General features: G+C 45.5%; 1 protein-coding gene across 3 annotated transcripts in view; it reads right to left on the bottom strand.

Moving 5' to 3' along the window:
- Positions 1-4,744: 4,744 nt before the first annotated feature.
- Positions 4,745-20,258, bottom strand: part of LOC147011601 (protocadherin-1-like) — a 34,464-nt gene continuing 18,950 nt past the window's right edge. For 2 of the 3 annotated variants that reach the window (XM_085858026.1, XM_085858027.1), the window contains exons 7-8: positions 8,266-8,407; positions 4,745-6,426 (exon numbers count right to left, since the gene is read on the bottom strand). In XM_085858026.1, the coding sequence (XP_085714152.1) occupies positions 5,864-6,426; positions 8,266-8,407 (705 nt within the window). In that variant the 3' untranslated portion in view covers positions 4,745-5,863. The remainder of the gene's footprint in view (positions 6,427-8,265; positions 8,408-20,258) is intronic. The other variant, XM_085858028.1, reaches the window with a different exon arrangement.

Raw genomic sequence — 20,258 nt, 5'->3', positions numbered from 1 at the left:
ACAAAACAACATTGTTTGTGTGGGATGAGTCAACAGCACGGAGAGGATCGTCTGAGGTAGCGAGTTGTATCCTCAGGTGGCTCGACATGACCTTGGGGCGTCAGTGTGTGGATGGTAGGGTTACACTAAGCATCATTGCTGACAACTGTGCTGGGCAAAACAAAAACCTCCAGATGGTACTTATGGGGTTACGAGAGCTGCACAGTCTTCGTCTGGCACGGTGGAGTTCTCGTTTCTAGTGTCTGGCCATTCCTACCTGCCCTGTGATGCTGTGTTTGGCCACATCGAGTTGGAGGTCCAGCGCCGCAATATAGTCATGACACCTGAGGAGTACCGCAACATCATCGCTACCTGAGTTACTCCTCCCTACGCTGTCGTCCACATGGTTCGTGAGAACTTCCTGGACGTCAACTTCTTCCTCGGCCGTATCACCAAGAGGAAGGTTGCTGGCACACTCTTCTCCTCAGCTGCCTAGATTGTTGTTGCAGCTGAGTACAAGGAGGGATATCTGCTGAAGCCGGATTATGACACCACGGATGCAGCAGCTACCAAAGTCCGCATCATGCAAGACAGGAGGAGATTCTCAGCTGCAGAGTTCAACCTCGCCAGGGAGGACCTCCCACTGAAGTATGCCTCTGAACGGTTGTTGCAGAAAGAGAAGGTGGATGATTTGGAGGCCCTCACAGACTTCATCAGCCCTACATGTAACCGTTTGTGGTGGGAGGCGTTGGTACAACGTGAGATGCATTCCTGTGACAACCAGTTGTCTGATGCAGAATCAGAGGTTGATGACCCAGACAACATCAACCTCGATTATGTCGCCATGGGAGGCCCTGCCCCTCTCCCATAACGACGTACCAACACCCACCCTCCTAGGCCTGCTTACTTTTGACGACCCCTACATGACAAGGATGACGGATTATTAATAATTGCTACAGCTGTTAGTCAACGCACTGCCCCCTGACGACGTGAGTTTGATAATGTTTTTGTCTTATTAATAACCTTGTTTACTCTGATCATTGCTTCCATTATTGTTATGCTATTGTGTTTTATGTTTTACTGTGTTGTCACCATTATTACCATTCTTCTCGTAACTATAACTAGTTTTGGCACTACCATAACACACAGTTACCCTTCCATGACCAGTAATAATAGGTTTTTGGTATTGTACTTCACTACAATAATGCAACAATAGTGCTTAGGATTAAAAACACAACAGTGGAACAGTTAAAAAAAAAAAAATGTTACTCCATTTTTATCATGATTACCATTATTCTCGTATTAATGACAATCATAACACACAGTTACCCTTCCATGACCACTAATTATCGGTTTTTAGCTCGCCTGTGCGAAGAACAGAGAGCTATAGCGATACCCCCGGCATGAGCGTCAGTGTGAAAATGTTAAAGTTTTTGGTGCAAGTTATTTCCTTTCTAACGTTTTTATCTTCCACACTATTTTTTACTGATTACAATATACAAATACATATATTGCTTTAAAATTATTTGGATCAGACTTGACTGCAATGTTTCATAAAAAATATTATTAGATGAGTCTTTTAAAAACGACCAGAGTTGGTGTCAAAGCCACCCGATGCTCGCCTGTTTATACATTTATCGTTTTAAAAAAGACTCGTCTAATAATTAATATTTTTTATAAAGCATTGCAGTGAAGTCTGATCCAAATAATTTTAAAGCAATATATGTATTTGTATATTGTAATCAGTAACAAGAGTGCAAGTGAGCACAATATACGCCCGAACAAGAAGGTATATACAGAATTGTGCTACTACATGGAAAACAGCATCCTGGTTGCCATGGCAACCACTTTAGATGACGAACGTATGTCGCGACACACCGTCTCCAGTCTGTACCTATTACCAAATATGAAACGTGAAAGTTGAAAACTTTGGGAGTTAGAGTGCAGACAGGAACGGATGGAAAACAGCATCCTGGTTGCCGTGGCAACCACTTTAGATGACGAACTTATGTCACGACACTGTCTCCACAGTCTGTACCTATGTACCAAATATGAAATGTGAAAGTTGAAAACTTTGGGAGTTAGAGTGCGGACAGGAATGGACGGACGGGTATCACATAATACGCCCCGATATATATATATATATATATATATATATATATATATATATATATATATATATATATATATATATATATATATATATATATATATATATATATATATATATATATATATATATATATATATATATATATATATATATATATATATATCGGGCATATAAAAAGTGTGGTAGATAAAAACATTAGAAAGGAAAAAAATAACTTTCACCAAAAACTTTAACATTTTCACGCTCACGCTCACGCCGGGGGTATCGCTATTGCTCTCTGTTCTTCGAACAGGCGAGCTAATAAATGTATAAACAGGCGAGCATTGGGTGGCTTTGACACCAACTCTGGTTAAATGATGTTTCTATCTATAACGATAACGAAATTACAGCGTTTGAAGTTGCGCAAACTTTGACTTGGATTTGTGACGTTTTTAAAAAATGACGATTAAATCACTCCTCCTCATGGGGCCTCATATACAGGATGTCCTACAAGTTAGTTTTAAACACCTCAACTCTTAATCCTACGATTGTAAGACTGGAATGGTTCGAGAGAGAAAGCAAGTCAAAACGTTTTTTTTAAGCATGTGTTCAGTGGGTGCCCCCCCCCTCACCCCCTACCCTTGCCCGATTCGATGCATGTACATTCTTGCAGTCCAAAGTTTACTCTGCAATCCTGGAAGGTTTGTGGCAAGACATTTCAAACAACTTATTCCTTCAAAGTCTTTTTTTTGTGGAACTCTTGATTTGTGGCCAATGGGAGACAAATCAGGTGCTCATGTGAGATTCAACAAATCCTGCTTATAAGGATATCAGATATCAGTGAAACTTTGTGTCCAACCATTCCACGACGGCACAGCTCATGTGGGACAAAGTACCATTTTGCCAAACCAACAAGATCTAAGATGTTACCCTCTCTTATAAAAATAAAGAATAAGCATTTAAAACTGGGTACACTTAAGGGACACCCGATACAGCACAAAGGATTTCCATCTACTATACAGTACAGGGATGAACATACAAATTATTTTCACAACCAGGCACAACTTAGCCAATTCACAGAACCAAGATCATATATGGAATTGGGACGGGTCGCAAAAAAATCAATGGTTTTGAGCAACCATTGGGGAGGGAATCGAGGCACATTCCAACATTGTTCGTTCTTCAAGAAGCTTTATTGTCACCGTGACAGCATAAAATAATGTCAGGTGATCTCATTATGTAGTCACACAAGGTTAAAAGGAAAGGTTTGTGCAAAAGGAAGCAGCTATAAACAGACAAAGTACGACGGCAGTGGCAAACGCCATGTCCGCAAATTTGAATCCAGAATGCATTGCTTTGTATGTAATGAACCTTAAAATTTTATTATCCCAAGTCCTGGGCCCAAGAACCTAGATATTCATAATAAAACACCTGCATTTGGTGCTTTTCCTCAGCAACCTGAACTCAAAGGAAACAAAAGTACAATGGCATTCAACACCAAGCCAAAGTGCACCAGTGGCATTTCAAAACCTATCAGTACCAAATACCAGCAAGAACATACCAATGTAGAACAAGTTCAGTCACTATTCCATTATGTATTTATTTGAACAATGTCTGACAGAGAGGGCATCACAAGCTAAAAGTGAGATGCTGAAAGCAATGTTTGGTGGAGAGTTCAGCCACTGGCGGTTAGCCGGACAATGCAACAGCACAGGTCATCCCAGCATGGTACCTCCACCTACAGTCCACAATGCTCTCACCTTCCTCAAATAGACATATGGTCACAAGTAAGAGCTCTTCGAGATGAACAACCCAGTTTAACAGCCGCGGGACGCTCCCGTCAGTCAGTCATATTGCAAGGTAACTGATTCACCAGAAAGAACTTTATATGTTCAAAAGGAGATGATCACAAGGGGATTTGATTAAGATGTTTATGATTTCAGCAACCTGAGAGTAGAGAGAGTGTTTGTGCAGTAATACAGCAGGAGGTCTTTCAGTCAGAGCAATTAATGCATGGAATGGTTTCTCCAGAAAGGTAGTGGCAACAGAGGGAGTACTGAACCATACTGTACTCTCTTTACAGAAGAGCATTGCTGCTGCTGAAGCAGTTTCTTGGCAAGGGTTTATACTGTGTGGTTTGCCAGTCTTCTCAGCATTGCTTTATCCATGCTCGATCCACTTACATGTTGAGCATCAATCAAGGAAGGAAGCAGCATGCACAATTTTCTTTTAAAATAAAAAGTCTTTGGTATGACTCGGCCAGGACTTGAACTGACCTCCCAGCCTCATGGCAAACGCTCGAACCATTCCGCTACTGAGTCTCGTTGCAGAAGGGCTAGATAGATTTAAATTGGAATTAGATCATTACATAGATGCATTGGAGATAAAGGGGTGCAGGGATATTGGCAGGACTTGTAAGGAGCTTGCATGTGGACAGGTGATGTTTCTATGGTTTGTGTAGTGGAGGAATAACAGGCCAAATGTCCTCCTCCTGTCCCAAAATTCCTTGCGTGTATCCTGGTTTGTGTAAATGGCATGTGATATTGCTGCAGTCTCGCCATTGTGACAGAAGGACAACGTGGTTGGTTAGTTTGTGCAAACACAAACATAACTCCCTCCCCCCGCAAAAAAAGTTAAAAAAAAAATATATATATATATAAAAGGAACAAAGTGGAAAAATCATGCAGAAATTTATTATATAAAAATTAATCAATTCAAAGCAAAAATGATAAAGGTCTTAAAAATAAAATAAAAAGGGCAGGGGAAATGGCATTTGTTGCTTTTTAAACACCAATCAAGAGCATGCACCAGGTGGAAAAAATAAACAGGGACAGGGAGGGGGAGGGGGAGGGGGAGGGGGACGGGGAGGTAGGGTGGTGTTTACAAACCAAAATAACTGCTGGGTTATTTTACAAGAGAGACAAAACATTGCACAATCAATGTGTTCATTCCAATCATAACCCTTTTTAAACTGCCATTCGGGGTTTTTTTGCAACCTTGATACAGTCTCGAGTCAGTGTGCATACGACGTAACAAAACGTATCAATCGAGTTCATGTCGAGCTTGGTTTATCAGGGCAGAAGTGATACAGAGCACGAGCCTTGCAACAAAGCAGATGATGAGATGCCCCAACTCGAGCACAATGTCTATGTACAGCAAAATCCCATTAATTACAATGGAAAAAGGAGCCTGCTCTGCCAGAAAAAAAATAATAATAAAAGACGATTTTATCTGCGAGCAATGTACAAACCCCTCAGACATGCACCATGTTTGGCATGGTACTCGAAGGCAGCAAACATTTACAGGCAAGCAAGAAAAACAAAAATAAAATAAAGTTGTATCTTTGATGTTACCTGCATTTCTAGAAAAGGTTAGTTAAAAAAAAGACAATTTGTTAATTCCAATTACCAAACACCATTTCATCTGAGGGTAAAAACGGGTCCAAATCACGACGTGAACGGGCCGCTGCATTTCCTCTGTCGCGTTTCAGGGCCTGTGCTTCACCCTTGAACCCCACCCCCAGCCACCAAATAAAGTCCGAAACTGGGGCTGACCAACCAAAGAAATGCTTTCACTCAATTCACAATGGGGAGCAAGAGGGGATTGAAATGGTATGGGGAGGGGTTTGGAATTTAAAAACAAAATGATATCAATGTCTGCATGGCAAAATTATTTCAGTCGGCCATTTTTTTGCCAATATAGAATTCCGAGGCAGGTCTTGTGGTGGCCAAGACACCAAAACACAATCACTTTCCAGTTTAATTTGGGTTTCATGTGACCTTAGCTTAAAGGTCACAGGTCGGTCATGGGTACATTGTGACTCAGACTTGCCGTGGGCAGACACGTGTAGGTTGTATCAGGCGAGGTATGACTGCCAAAGGTAGAGAATGGAGCAGAGTCGAGAGGAAGATTGTACAGAGGCTGTTTGTCCATCAAGGCGTTGGGCAGCAGTTGGTCATAACGTAACACGTCAGCATGTTCTTGCGTGCCACCATGGTCAAAATCCTGGTGGTGACCAGGTTCATAATCGTCGTGGTGACCAGGTTCATAATCGTCGTAACGACCAGGTTCATAATCGTAGTTAGCAGGGTCATAATCGTGGTAGTGAGCAGGGTCATAATCGTGGTAGTGAGCAGGGTCATAATCGTGGTAGTGAGCAGGGTCATAATCGTGGTAGTGAGCAGGGTCATAATCGTGGTAGTGAGCAGGGTCATAATTTTGGTAGTGAGCAGGGTCATCGTTCTGGTACTTATGAAAAGAGTGGCGATTAGGTCCATAGAAAGCTGGCAATTTGCCATTTACATCCAAAGCATTGTGGGGATCCGAGTAGTCTCTCATGTCCACCTTGAGAGGTGCTAGAAGAAAAAATTAGAGGGGGAGTGGAAAGGTTATCAGGTTAAAATACCAAACCAGAGGGCTCTACAATTGAGGAGAATAACAATTAAAAAAAACAAAACAAACTAAAATGGACTTGAACCCAAATGCTATACAGGTTGCCAAGACAAGTTTATCATTATCGAGCTGGTCGGTTTATCTCTGCAGCTGGATAAAGTCTCTCCATAGAATGGTGTCTTACATTTTACTTACTTCCTTTGTTTTATTCCATATTCAACCTTATCCAAACACCATTTCTTCGATCAGCCTTTTAGTCTATATTTTTTTCCGTATGTCTCCAGGTATAGGTGTATGTATATGTATATATATATATATATATATATATATATATATATATATATATATATATATATATATATATATATATATATATATATATATATATATATATATATATATATATATCTTGCAGCCCTTTGTCAATCTGGATCCATTCATTCTCTTTGCATGTCCAAAACCATCTCAACCAAACCATTGCAACGTCATGCTGAATGGATGCAACCCCCGAACGTGCTCCACCGCATACATTTCTTAATTTTTCTCAAACTCGCATCTGCTGCTCAACTTTTGGCTTGGGGTCTGTGCCGTTATGATCCAGGACTGTTCATAGTAATCGTATAGATCAGGGTTTTTGCTTGTTCAGGTGTATTTTGGTCCTACAGTAATGGTTAGAGTAATGAGACATTTATCACTGTGTTTTGATCTAAATTGCAATTTGCTCTCAAAGTGATAATGCCTTTAAAATGATTGACCTCTTTCATTCCCGTTCACCGTGACGGAGCAATCAATGGTTTTGATCTCTTGCTACGACCAGCACCTCAGATCGAAATGCACTCAGTTCAACGACACATCCTTTAAAATATGCATGCCATTTCTCAACTTCTCCTTGAAGATCTTCCATTGATTTCACCACAATCACCTCATCTGCTTAAGATGGAGGAATCTCAAACCTACATGATTATCGCCATCAAGAAAAAAAACCCCCCAAAAAAAAAAACTGGAGACTAGTCACTTCTTCGACAAGAACACCGGCTCCGACTTGGCATTTCCACACGTGACTACACCGTGCTTTTACAAAGTACACCCTTTTGATTACTCTAAATAATTTCCCCGGAGTTCTGCAAGCCAGCTCCTCCTGCACTTCCCACAACCTTGCACAGGTTTACGTCATACGCTTCTTCCACGTCAAAAACTTTATTCCATTCTCAAGAACATTCGACCGCCTGGGCTAATATAAACGCTGGCACAGATCCAGTTTCCCTTCGCCAAGACTATGTCGTCATCTCTCAAGGATTCTTTCACTTACCTTGCAGATATAGCTCAACAGGGTGATATCATGATGGCTTTTATATTTCAGTCGACTACCCTTCTTGAAGACTGAGGTGGGGACTTATTGCCTTACCCCATTCACTTCGAAATTCTTGCCATCTCAAAGTGTGTCACACAACTTGAAATACTTGCTACAGCCAGGATGAATTGCTGGTCTAGGACTCGTGAAAACCCTTGAGGGGATATCTTCTATCCTGGCAGTATGCTTGTTTAATTCCTTTAATTGTACTCACAACCTCTTCTGGAGTCGATTGGATCATCTTCATCTAGCGACACCTACTTGGGGATCTTTATCTTTGGATTATTCTCCATTATCAATGCTTACACATTTGTTTAATCCAGTGTTATCCCAACCCCACCACCTTCAGCTTTGTTGCTTATCCACCCCCAGCAAAGAAAAAAATACCTTGTTCCAACTCATCACCTTGTTAGATAACCAGCAATCTATGAATACACAAACCCCTACCCACCAGCTTGACTGTATTCTCTTGGCCGACCATCCCCCAGGCTTCCCTCAGGAGAGCTTCGAAAATACAACTGTGACAGAGCAGCATTGAGAGGAAGGCTGTTACCTTGATCCACTGTGACAGGACCATGTGAGCGAAGAATCGGCTGTAGATAAGTAGAGATGGCAGGAGAGAGGGGGGAGGGTGGGTCAGCGAATGCGAGACAAATCAAAGGTACATGATACTTGGTGCAAATCAAAATATATTATAAACTACTAGGGCACTCGGTAGAGCACATACCTCTGGCAGGTAATGCCTGATCCACGAGAACATATTGGGCCCAATACATTTTTGAGATATCATGCTATGTATCGTTTTTGGCCATCTCTCAATGGTGAAGAATCACTTAAAAAATTTCAGTCGTCAGAGGCGGATCCGGATCTTCACCAAAATCTAATCAGTTCGTCCTTGTCGTACACCCAACCAGCCCACCAAATTTCATCTGGATCCATACACAACTTTTTGAAACATCATGCACACAGTCAAACAAAGAAGAAGTCGTGGTGCAGAGCACGACAGTTGCAAAATCCATAAAACAAGTTTCACCTCAAAAATAATTGGTGGTTGAGTTCAATGACCAAATATGTAAATCCTCTTCAAATTTCAAATCAATCTGATGAAAATTGACAATTTTAGAAATCCGGCCTATGTTGACCTTTGGCCTATGTTGATCTCAAAAATAATAGGCTGGTTTAACTCAGTGACCTGAGATGAAAATCCTCTTCAAATTTCAAGTCAACCAGATGAAAATTGAGATTTTAGAAATACCTCCTTAGTTGTTGACCTTGGGCCTATGTTGACCTTCTGACCTCAAAAACAATAGGCTTCTTCCTCATGACAAACTCAACCATGAAGTTAAGTTTCCTGAAGATTGGTTTAAAATTTTGACCTGCAGGTGACAGAGAGACAGACAGACAGAGAGACAGACAGACAGACAGACAGAGACAAGCCAGTAGGCGACATGGCTGCTCGCTCTAGATGGAAAGCTGCCAATATTCATATACATGCTGTCAATCAATTTAGCACAATAAATATGATTATCACAGCCCTCTTAGTTTGTGCCCAGAAACCCTCCTTGTGAAATTTCAGGCATGTTTCGAAAGACTAACAAATGGCAGCCCTGGTAATTCCATTTATCTATTCGCTAAAGATTTTATTTTTTTATGATGCTGCAAGACATTCTCCTTGGGCACAAAAAACAGGTCCCTCGGAGGTCCATTTTCAGAGGTATTGATTTTTTTGTACAGTCCACAACGAGAGGGGGAGCACTCGGTAGAGTGTAAAACCTCCACCGCCAATACTGCTAGGTCACTCAAGTGAACCTGATATCCTATTCATTCAATTTGACGTCAACAGTGATCACAGAGTTATAGTTTGCAACTTTCCCTTTCATACTCAATTCATTCAGGTTCGATCAGGTCATTTTGTCAGGTCAGGTTCGATCTGTGACCTGCTACAGGTACCATGTAAACCTGTACTAACCTGTTCCATGGTCGGGTTGTCGGCGACTAAACCGTCTCCCCCACCAGGTTTTCTGGTGAGGAGGGTGTTTGGATATGGACACCCAGCAGGATTAAAAACAAAACCTGTCAAAGGGCGGAGGAGCTCCTTGTGAGCCAACGGCCATCCATATCTAGTGCCCAACTGTGTCTGCGGACGTCCTCCTGCAGTTGGGTTACTTCTTATTAGGAGGTTGGTGGCAGGATTTGCACTCCAGCCACCGTAAAACGCTTCATTCCGCAAAACGCAAAAACGCAAAAAAATCTGAAAACCCACTCCGTGGGAGTACCTCCTGTGCAGCTTCCCTTCGCAGGGCAGCTCACCGGATGATGGGATTGGGGCAAAGCCTTCGGGACCCCCAATCTTTGATAGGAGGAAACCACGGGGTAACATCCTGGGTCAGATTGCGGGAGAGTGTGTCGGAGTGGTGCTGAGGTGTCGTCCACCAGACGGCGGTCTCCTTGGGTTAACCTGAGGCGGTCCCTTCGGGTGGGTGCCTGGAATGTCCTATCCCTAAGAGAGGATGATCACCTGTCTCTGTTATCATCTGAGCTCAAGCGTTTGGACATCGGGATTGCAGCTCTCTCTGAGGTTCGGAGACCGGATTGCGGCGAGATAATGGTGGGTGGTTACACCTACTATTGGTCTGGTCGCTCTGATGGTTACCATACCCAAGGAGTTGCTGTAGCTGTGTCCAATAAGCTGACCCCAATGATAATTGAGGTAACACCGGTCAACGAGCGTATTATGAGATTAAGGATTCGTCACTCCTTAGGTGTCATTTCCCTGGTCTCTATTTATGCTCCGACTGAGGCGAGTGATCTTACCGTGAAGGACACATTCTACGCCACACTCGAGTCTGTGGTTGATCAGTGCCCCAGACGAGATACACTTCTAGTCTTGGGGGATTTCAATGCATCGACTGGAACTGATAGGGATGGTTATGAGGTGTGTGTTGGTCCCCATGGGTCAGGAACTATGAACCAGAATAGCACTAAGTTCCTTGACTTTGCAGAAGTCATGGACTTAGGGTGGCTGGTTCATGGTTGCAGCGCCCGCAAGCTCATCGCTGGACTTGGTATTCCAACGCTGGCGGTGTGGCAAAGGAGATTGACCATGTCCTCATTGGCGGTCGTTGGAGGATGATCCAGAACTGCAGGGTCTACCGGAGTGCTCAGTTCCTCAATACTGACCACAGGCTTGTTGTAGCAACTCTAAAGCTGCACCTTAAATCCTGGAGAATGGTACCATCCCAGCCTAGGCTGGATGTTGCCAAAGCTCAGGGATGAGAGAGTAGCTGAGGAGTTTGCGAACAGGCTGAGTGGACACTTGGGGGTCTGGGTGCTTTGGGGGGTCCTGAAGAGTTGTGGAGCACCTTCAAGACCACCGTCCTTGATGTTGCCGGTGGATGCCTTGGAGTTCACCGCAGGGCAAAGAAGAATTTTGTCTCTCAAGGGACACTGGATACCATTGACCAGAGTCGCAGGGCCAGGCTGAATGGCAGAGCTGAGCTGTTCAGGGAGCTGAGGCGTAAAACTGTACGTGCACTGAGGGTGGACAAGGAGGCCTATGTGCGAGGAATCTGTGAGGGGTAGAGCATCACCTGTGGACAGGTGATTCTCGTCCCGCTTACAGGGGTTCGCGCATTACGTTCATCAAGCCCATCCCTCGGAGCACTGCAGTTCGAGCAGAGAGTGGTAGGCTCTTGACAGAGGAGTCTGAAGTGAAGGCCCGCTGGGCCGGTTACTTTGGCGGTTGTACCAGGCTGATCCCCCAGCTGTCGAGTTGGACGTCAAGGGTGTTACAATCCCTGTTGCTGACCCTCGAATCAACTGTGGTCCACCATCGCTTGTGGAAACACGGGCTGCGGTGAACCAGTTGAAGCGGGGCAAAGCTCCAGGGATCTGTGGCATCCATGCCGAACTTCTCCAAGGCTGGTGGAAATGCTGTACTCGCGCCGTTGCATGCAGTTTTGTGCTCTGTCTGGAAAACGGGCATCATCCCAACTGACTGGAAGAGGGGCCTTGTTGTCCCTCTCTGGAAAGGAAGGGTGATCGCCAAGACTGCAACAACTACCGAGGGGGTGACGCTGCTCTCAGTGCCGGGTAAGGTCTTTGCTCGGATAATTCTTGATAGGGTTCGCCACCATCTGCTTGAGCACCAGCGTCCAGAGCAGTCAGGCTTTACACCAAAGAGGTCAACGATTGACCGTATCCTTGCACTTCGTGTCCTCACCGAACGCAGACGAGAGTTTCGGCAGGGGCTGCTTGCAGCCTATGTTGATCTCTGTAAAGCGTTCGATTCAGTGAATCGGGATGTCCTCTGGAGGATTCTTGGTCTTCGTGGGGTGCCACCAAAACTGATCGATCTGATGTCTGAACTCTACTCTGGTACTGAGAGTGCTGTGAAGTGTGGTGGTACCATCTCTGACTTATTTCCAGTTGTTACTGGAGTTCGTCAGGGGTGTGTACTTGCCCCCCACACTTTTCAGCACTTGTATGGACTGGATTTTGGGAGGATGTCGGAGAGATCAAGTTGCGGTGCATCGTTTGGCAATGTCAAGATCTCGGACCTTGATTTTGCAGATGATGCAGTCATCTTTGCGGAGACTTTAGACATCCTCTTGGGGGCCCTCGAGGTGCTGAATGAGGAGTCGGAGCCGTTGGGAGTACGGATTTCTTGGGTCAAAACAAAGATCCAGGCTTTCGGTGACATCTTGGATGCTGCTGTCCTGTCTGTGTCTGTTTGTGGTGAGGATGTTGAGGTCGTGGATAGATTCACTTACCTTGGCAGTGATATTCATGTCTCCGCAGGTTGTGAGCCGGAGGTCAATAGACGTCTGGGTCGGGCCTGGGGAGTCATGGATTCACTGGATCATGGGGTGTGGCGCTGCCAGTACCTGTGCGGGAGGACGAAAGTCCGAGTCTTCAGGTCCTTAGTACTTCCAGTCTTGCTCTATGGGTGCGAGACTTGGACTTTGACCAAGGATCTGAGACGGAGACTTAATTCCTTTGGTACCAGGTCTCTTCGGAGAATCCTTGGCTATCGCTGGTCGGATTTTGTGTCCAACGAGCGGTTGCTGAGAGAGACTCGGATGAGATTTGTTACCTGCATAGTCCGTGAGCGTCAGCTGCGGCTGTATGGACATGTGGCTCGTTTTCCTGACGCTGATCCTGCTCACCAGATTCTCTCAGCGAGGGAGTCTCATGAGTGGAGGAGGCCAGTGGGCCGACCACGTGCCTCATGGTTGCAGCAGGTTGACCATCATCTCAAGGAGATGGGGATGGGCCTGGCATCTGCCTGGGGGATGGCCAGACGGAGGCCCCTGGAGTACCGGCAGAAAGTGGACGCAGCGACGCGCTGTTCTGGCACATGCTCCCATACCTGACCTGACCTGACTCAATTCATTCGTCAAAACTAGATTCCTTGAGACAGAAATTGATTTTACGTGGGTATATCCACCTGAAGTTCCAAAATCAGCCGCAATTATAATTTTGGCATGTTTTTTTTTGTTGGAAATCACTTATAACATGTAGAAATGCAAAAAAAAAAATAAAAAAAAAATTCAATTTTTTTTCAAAATGGCCGCCATAGCGGCCATATTGGATTTTGGACTATGTCCAAAATCTGATAGCATGATCCTTGGACCATACCTAATCCCCCCACCAAGTTTCGTCGAAATCCGTCAAGGAGTTTTTTTCAGTAATACTGTTCACAAACAAACAAACAAACAAACAGAAAGGGGTGAAAACAGTAACCTCCATCAATCTTCGAAGATGGCGGAGGTTAATAAGTGTACGATAAAGTATTTTAGCTGTTGCTAAGCAACGGAGATGTGCATAGCAACCATTCATTTCTGTGTACATGCAAGCCACATTGTACACATTTCACCCAAGTTTCATCAAAATATGACTCTCTCTTAGAGATATTCACAATTAACCGTTTCTGAAATGTTCGACATGTACTCGCCCAAAACCTATCTCCTCAAGTTCGGGCTGCAAATTGGCATGAAGGGTGCGAGATAGATTGTGCACAGAACTGTAAGCTTCGATTTTTACATTTTTTTTTATTTTTTTTGACCACTTTAACGGGCCGTTGCTATGCCGTTGCTAAGGCCTGGGATCCCATATTCAAAATCACACGATTCCCAGAAATATTGGTCCTACCTACCAAATTTCATTGGAATCGGTTGAGTGGTTTAGCTCCTAGGCTTGACCAAAGTTTCGCGGACAGACAGACAGATGGAAATGTCCAGAATAAGGGTGCTCTAAGAGCAGCCAATAACAAAATCGACTAACCAATATACTGAAAAATATTTGATTTTGCAAATAATAAACAAACGGAGAGAGGTGAAAAACAACAAGCCTGGTGTTGGAACAGTGGTTCGGGCAGTGGCTTGGGACCCAAAACGTCCTGAGTTCAATCCCCGTTGGGACACTGAATTAATATATACAGTATATATTGTTACGGCTGTGGAAATTCGCAAACCACCATTCAGGACCCTCAGGTGAGATATCTTCATAGGTACATGTGCAGTTAGCCCAAACCCGTTGTATAGAGGGAATTTATGTGATTCATCCGGGCTGCGACGCTTTGAGTTAGCCATTTTTTCTGTTCTATCGTTATTTTGAACCAACCACGTCTCAACCGCCATCACACAACAACCACGCCACCGCCACCATCTACGCTCCCACATCATCGCATCACCGCCATTCCCAAACTGCACCATAACCATCAAACCACCACCGAAAACCCTCCACCACCGAAAACCCTCCACCACCTTCACCTCTCCTTCTACGGCCATTCCCGCACCACCTGTGAACACTGAATGTTGCTAAGGGCTGTCTCGGGCTAAGGGCTGCCCAACACGAATGGGCTGTCTCGGGCCCATTCGGCGTTTGGTGCCGATCGCGCCAGCCGCGAGCGCAAAGGCGGCCTTTCCGAGGGGAACATTCGGATCAAAAACGCTACACGCCCACTTCTCATCCGTCCAATTAGCGAGCACGGGGCGGCTTGGCCCCGCCTCCAAGCGTGTGTATGTGAAGTCCGTATATGCAAATTTTAGGATCAGGAGAGGTTCACGCCCATTTTTGCCTGACCAATGGCTGACCGGGGGGGGGCGGCGTGGCCCCGCCTCCAATCGCGTTATGATCCTAAAATTTGCATATTGGCTGCTCCTGCCCGCCTATAGAAAGGCGAGCGCAAGGCGAATTAAAAAGAGTGGCAGAGTCGGGTCGGTCAGGTGAGGAGAGTGCGGAACTGAGAAGAGTTGAGTTCTAGAGTTGCCTGGAGAGGGTCGTCGAGAAGTGGCTGTTGGGGACGCGTTGGTGAAGTTGAGGCGAGTGCGCGCGGTGGAACTGCAGGCAAAGAAGCTCGGGTCCGAGGCAAGAAGGACGGCGGTCGGCGGCGAGGTTGCGGGTGGGATCGCTCGTCTCGTCGCGGGACCCAAGCCAGCCAACCACTCCTCTCCCCCAGGGCATCAACAATCTCCCTTTCCCCTGCGCTGAGATAGTGCAAAAGGGGGCCCCGTTCCCACCCCCCGCCCCACACGTGGTGCCAACGAAACCCGCCAAGGAGCAGAGTCAGGGCACAGCCGCACGGCCACATTTACGGCTCGTCCGCCGAGTCACGAGGACGCGGGTAGGACCCTCCCAGTCTCGCGGACCTGGTCGCTCCTCTCGGTCCCGCGCACATTTGGCCTACAGGCCTGTCTGCCTCTTTGTCTATGAGGGTGGCTTCTTTCCTTTGCTTTTGTGTAAATGTGTGTTGGTGCCGTCTGTGATGCAAAACTGTATAAGTGTTGCCGTGTGTGCGCGTAGTCGGTATTAACTGTGTCGTTGTTGCTTTTATTGTTTTTGTTGCTTTATATGCATTTTGACTGTATGGCTGTATATACGTGCTTTCCGTGTGCCGGGAAATAAATGTGCATTGTGTGAACTGTGCCCATCTCGCTTCATCTCCTTCCTTTTAATTGACTCTCCATCCTGCTTCACGTAAAGGGTTCGTAGTGGGTGCAAAATGCCCGGTAAATAATCTGAACCGTCGAGGTCGACGATAACACCTCTCAGTTATCCCGATAGTACGGAATGGGCCGCCCAAGCGGCTCGTGTCCGGAGTCGACCTGCGGCGAGGTACGATCGCCCGGTTTACCATCCGCGTGGGTACTTAGGTAGGTCGAGTTTGGCGAACAACCCTATCCTACGTGGGTGGCCGATTGGCACGATTGTGGTGAGGTCGAAAGGCCCACCCGTGACTGGCTCGAGGCGATAGTTCCCGGAGGGTCACGACTGAATTGTCCGTCCAGTGGGCGACGTGCCGCGATCGGAGTTACGTGGCCGTCCGCAACAATATATATATATATATATATATATATATATATATATATATATATATATATATATATATATATATATATATATATATATATATATACATACATACCAAGTCGAAAACACCAGGAGGTCGACTCAGCCTGCCATCCTTCCGAGGTCGGCGAAATGAGTACCAGTTGTATTGGGCCCAGTGTATGCCCCGGTTAGAATAGGTGTACCATATCCCTGTGTGTCGTAAGAGGCGACCAGGGTTGCGTCAGGAAGGGCATCCGGTGTAAAAACCTATGCCAAATCATTATGCGGACAACAAAACGAATTTCCATACCGGATCGGTCGAGGCCTGGGTTACCAACGACCGCCACCGGTAGCGGTGGTCAGCAGGGTACCAGTGGAAATTGTGCTACTGCTGGGAGTAAGGCAAGGAGCATTGGAGGTGGTTTCAAACTGTTCTACCATGGTGTGGATGGGAGGAGAAATGGTGTCGGGGTAATCCTGAAGGAAGATTATGTCAAGAGGGTATTGGAGGTGAGGAGAGTGTCTGACCGAGTGATGAATGTGAAGTTGGAAATTGAAGGGGTGATGATGAATGTCATCAGTGCATATGCCCCACATATGGGGTGTGAGATGGAGTATAAAGAAGATTTCTGGAGTGAGTTAGATGAAGTGGTGGAGAGTGTATCCAAGGATGAAAGAGTGGTAATTGGAGCAGATTTCAATGGGCATGTTGGGGAAGGGAATAAAGAGAATGAGGAGGTGATGGGGAGGTACGGTCTCAACAAGAGAAATGTGGAAGGGCAAATGGTGGTAGAGTTTGCAAAAAGAATGGAAATGGCAGTGGTAAATACGTATTTCAAAAAGAAGGAGGAACACAGGGTGACATACAAGAGTGGAGGAAAGTGCACACAGGTGGATTACATCTTAAGCAGGAGATGCAACCTGAAAGATTTGTGACTGTAAGGTGGTGGCAGGGGAGAGTGTAGCTCGACAGCATCGATTGGTGGTCTGTAGGATGACTTTAGAGGTGAGGTTGAGGAAGAGAGTGAGGGCTGAACCAAGGACCAGATGGTGGAAGACTGTTGCGTGAAATTTAGGGAGGAGGTGAAACAGGTGTTGGATGGTGGTAAAAATGGGTGGGATGATTGGGCAACTACAGCAGAAGTGGTGAGGGAGATAGCTAGGAAGGTACTTGGTGTGACATCTGGACAGAGGAAGGAAGATAAGGAGACTTGGTGGTGGAATGAGGAAGTACAGGAAAGTATAAGGAAGAAGGGGTTGGCGAAAAAGAAGTGGGATCATCAGAAAGATGAAGAAAGTTGGCAGGAGTACAAGGAGTGGCGGCGAAAGCAAAAAGAGAGGTGGCAAAGGCCAAGGAAAAGGCATATGACGAGCTGTATGAGAAGTTGGATACAAAAGAAGGGGAAAAGGATTTATACCGATTGGCAAGACAGAGGGACCGAGCTGGGAAGGATGTGCTGCAGGTTAGGGTGATAAAGGACGCAAATGGGAATGTGCTGACGAGCGAGGAGAGTGTGTTGAGAAGGTGGATGGAGTACTTTGAGGAGCTGATGAATGAAGAAAATGAGAGAGAGAGAAGGTTGGAAGAAGTGGAGATAGTGAATCTGGAAGTGGGGTGGATCAGTAAGGATGAAGTGAGGACTGCTATGAGAAGATGAAAAGTGGAAAGGCGGTTGGCCCAGATGGTATACCAGTGGAGGCATGGAAGTGCTTAGGAGGGATGGCAGTGGGGTTGTTAACCAGATTCTTTCATAAAGTCTTGGAAAGTGAGAGGATGCCGGAGGAGTGGAGATCAAGTGTACTGGTTCCGATTTTCAAGAATAAGGGTGATGTGTAGAGCTGTGGAAATTACAGAGGGATAAAGTTGTTAAGCCACACCATGAAGTTGTGGGAAAGAGTAGTGGAAGCTCGGTTGAGAGGAGAGGTGACGATCTGTGAGCAGAAATATGGGTTTATGCCAGGAAAGAGCACCACTGATGCGATGTTTGCTTTGAGAATGTTGATGGGGAAGTATAGGGAAGGCCAGAAGGAGTTACATTGTGTGTTTGTGGATTTAGAGAAAGCTTATGATAGGGTGCCAAGAGAGGAGTTCTGGCATTGTATGAGGAAGTCGGGAGTAGTGGAGAAGTATGTGAGGATCGTGCAGGATATGTACGAGGACAGTGTGACAGCGGTGAGGTGTGCGGTAGGAATGACGGACCGGTTTAAGGTTAAAGTGGGATTGCACCAAGGATCGACTCTGAGCCCTTTCCTGTTTGCAATGGTGATGGACAGGTTGACGGACGAGATCAGACTGGAGTCTCCATGGACTATGATGTTCGCGGATGATATCATGATCTGTAGGGAGAGTAGGGAGCAGGCTGAGGCAAGCCTCGAGAGGTGGAGGTACGCACTGGAGAGAAGGGAAATGATAGTCAGTCGGAGGAAGACGGAGGATATGTGCGTAAATGAGAGGGAGGGTGGTGGTATGGTGCGGTTGCAAGGAGTTGAGGTGGGGAAGGTGGATGGGTTTAAATACTTGGGATCAACTGTCCAAAGTAACGGAGAGTGTGGGAGAGAAGTGAAAAAAGAGAGTGCAGGCAGGATGGAGTGGGTGGAGAAGAGTTACAGGAGTGATTTGTGACAGAAGCGGAAAGTATATAAGACGGTAGTGAGACCAGCTATGTTGTATGGTTTGGAGGCGGTGGCACTAACAAAAAGACAGGAAGCGGAGCTGGAGGTGGCAGAGTTAAAGATGCTGCGATTCTCGTTGGGAGTGACGAGGATGGATAGGATAAGAATTGAGTATATTAGAGGGACAGCGCAGGTAGGACGGTTTGGAGACAAAGTGAGAGAGGCGAGATTTAGATGGTTTGGACATGTGCACAGGAGGGAAGTGGAGTATATCGGGAGAAAGATGTTGAAGATGGAGCTGCCAGACAGGAGGCGAAGAAGAAGGCCAAAGAAGAGGTTCATGGATACGCTGAGGGCGGACATGCGGGTGGTTGGAGTGTCAATGGAAGATGTGGAGGATAGAGCGAAATGGAGACGGTTGATCCGCTGTGGCGACCCCTAGCGGGAGCAAGCCGAAAGAAGAAGAAGAAAAGAAGTGAAAACAACCTCCTTCACCTCCGGTGGCAGAGGCGGTAACGATAATTGAAAAACAAACACTGCACTGTAAACTGCACTTCCAAACAACTGCCTATTTCTTTTAAATAAGAACGTTGAGAGAATTGTGTCTGAACAGAGTTTGGCCATTTGCTTTAGTAAAACTACATGCATCTGAATAAAGACAACTCAGAAATTTATCTTCGGCCTCAGTTACAGTACATCAATCATCATGGTACACTCAGTCACAAAAGTGTAGGATTAAAGGCCGACTGGGATGTGCAAGATTGGGCCAAGTCTTTCATTAATTAGCTGGCCAAGTCTTTCATTAATTAGCTGGCCAAGTCTTTCATTAATTAGCTGGCCAAGTCTTTCATTAATTAGCTGGCCAAGTCTTTCATTAATTAGCTGGCCAAGTCTTTCATTAATTAGCTGGCCAAGTCTTTCATTAATTAGCTGGCCAAGTCTTTCATTAATTAGCTGGCCAAGTCTTTCATTAATTAGCTGGCCAAGGCTTTCATTAATTAGCTGGCCAAGCCTGACGTTCTACTGGAGCTGGTCAAGACGAGTTTGGAATTTGTTCAGGATGCCACCGATAACTCTCCTCTTTATTGTGGCGATACAGTCGGATGTTTAAGGTCCACTAGCAGTCAATGCTAGCAGACAGGTCTTAAGTTCAACATCCATCCAGACAGACGGAGGAGTCTGGGGAGTCCTAATTACCTCTGCCACCGAAGGTGGATGGAGGTTATGTTTTCAGCGATGTCTATTTGTTTGCTTGTGAGCAGGATATCTCAAAAAGTTGTGGACAGATTCGGACAAAACTTGGTAGACTTAGACTGGTTGGGTGTGTGACAAGGATAAATCCATTCAATTTTGATGAAGATCCTGATCCGGATTCAAGAAGTTTATAATTTTACAAGAGATGCTTCAGCATTGAGAGATGGGGCCAAAAACGGTATACAATTATAGCATGACATTTCAAAATGTTGTGGACGAGTTCAGACAAAACTTGATGGATGA

Source organism: Eptatretus burgeri, chromosome 15 (assembly GCF_056783735.1).
Source record: "Eptatretus burgeri isolate ZD-2024b chromosome 15, Ebu_testis_v1, whole genome shotgun sequence".
Lineage (NCBI taxonomy): Eukaryota > Metazoa > Chordata > Myxini > Myxiniformes > Myxinidae > Eptatretus > Eptatretus burgeri.
The sequence above is the reverse complement of the archived record's forward strand: the minus strand, read 5'-3'. Positions and strand labels throughout refer to the sequence as shown.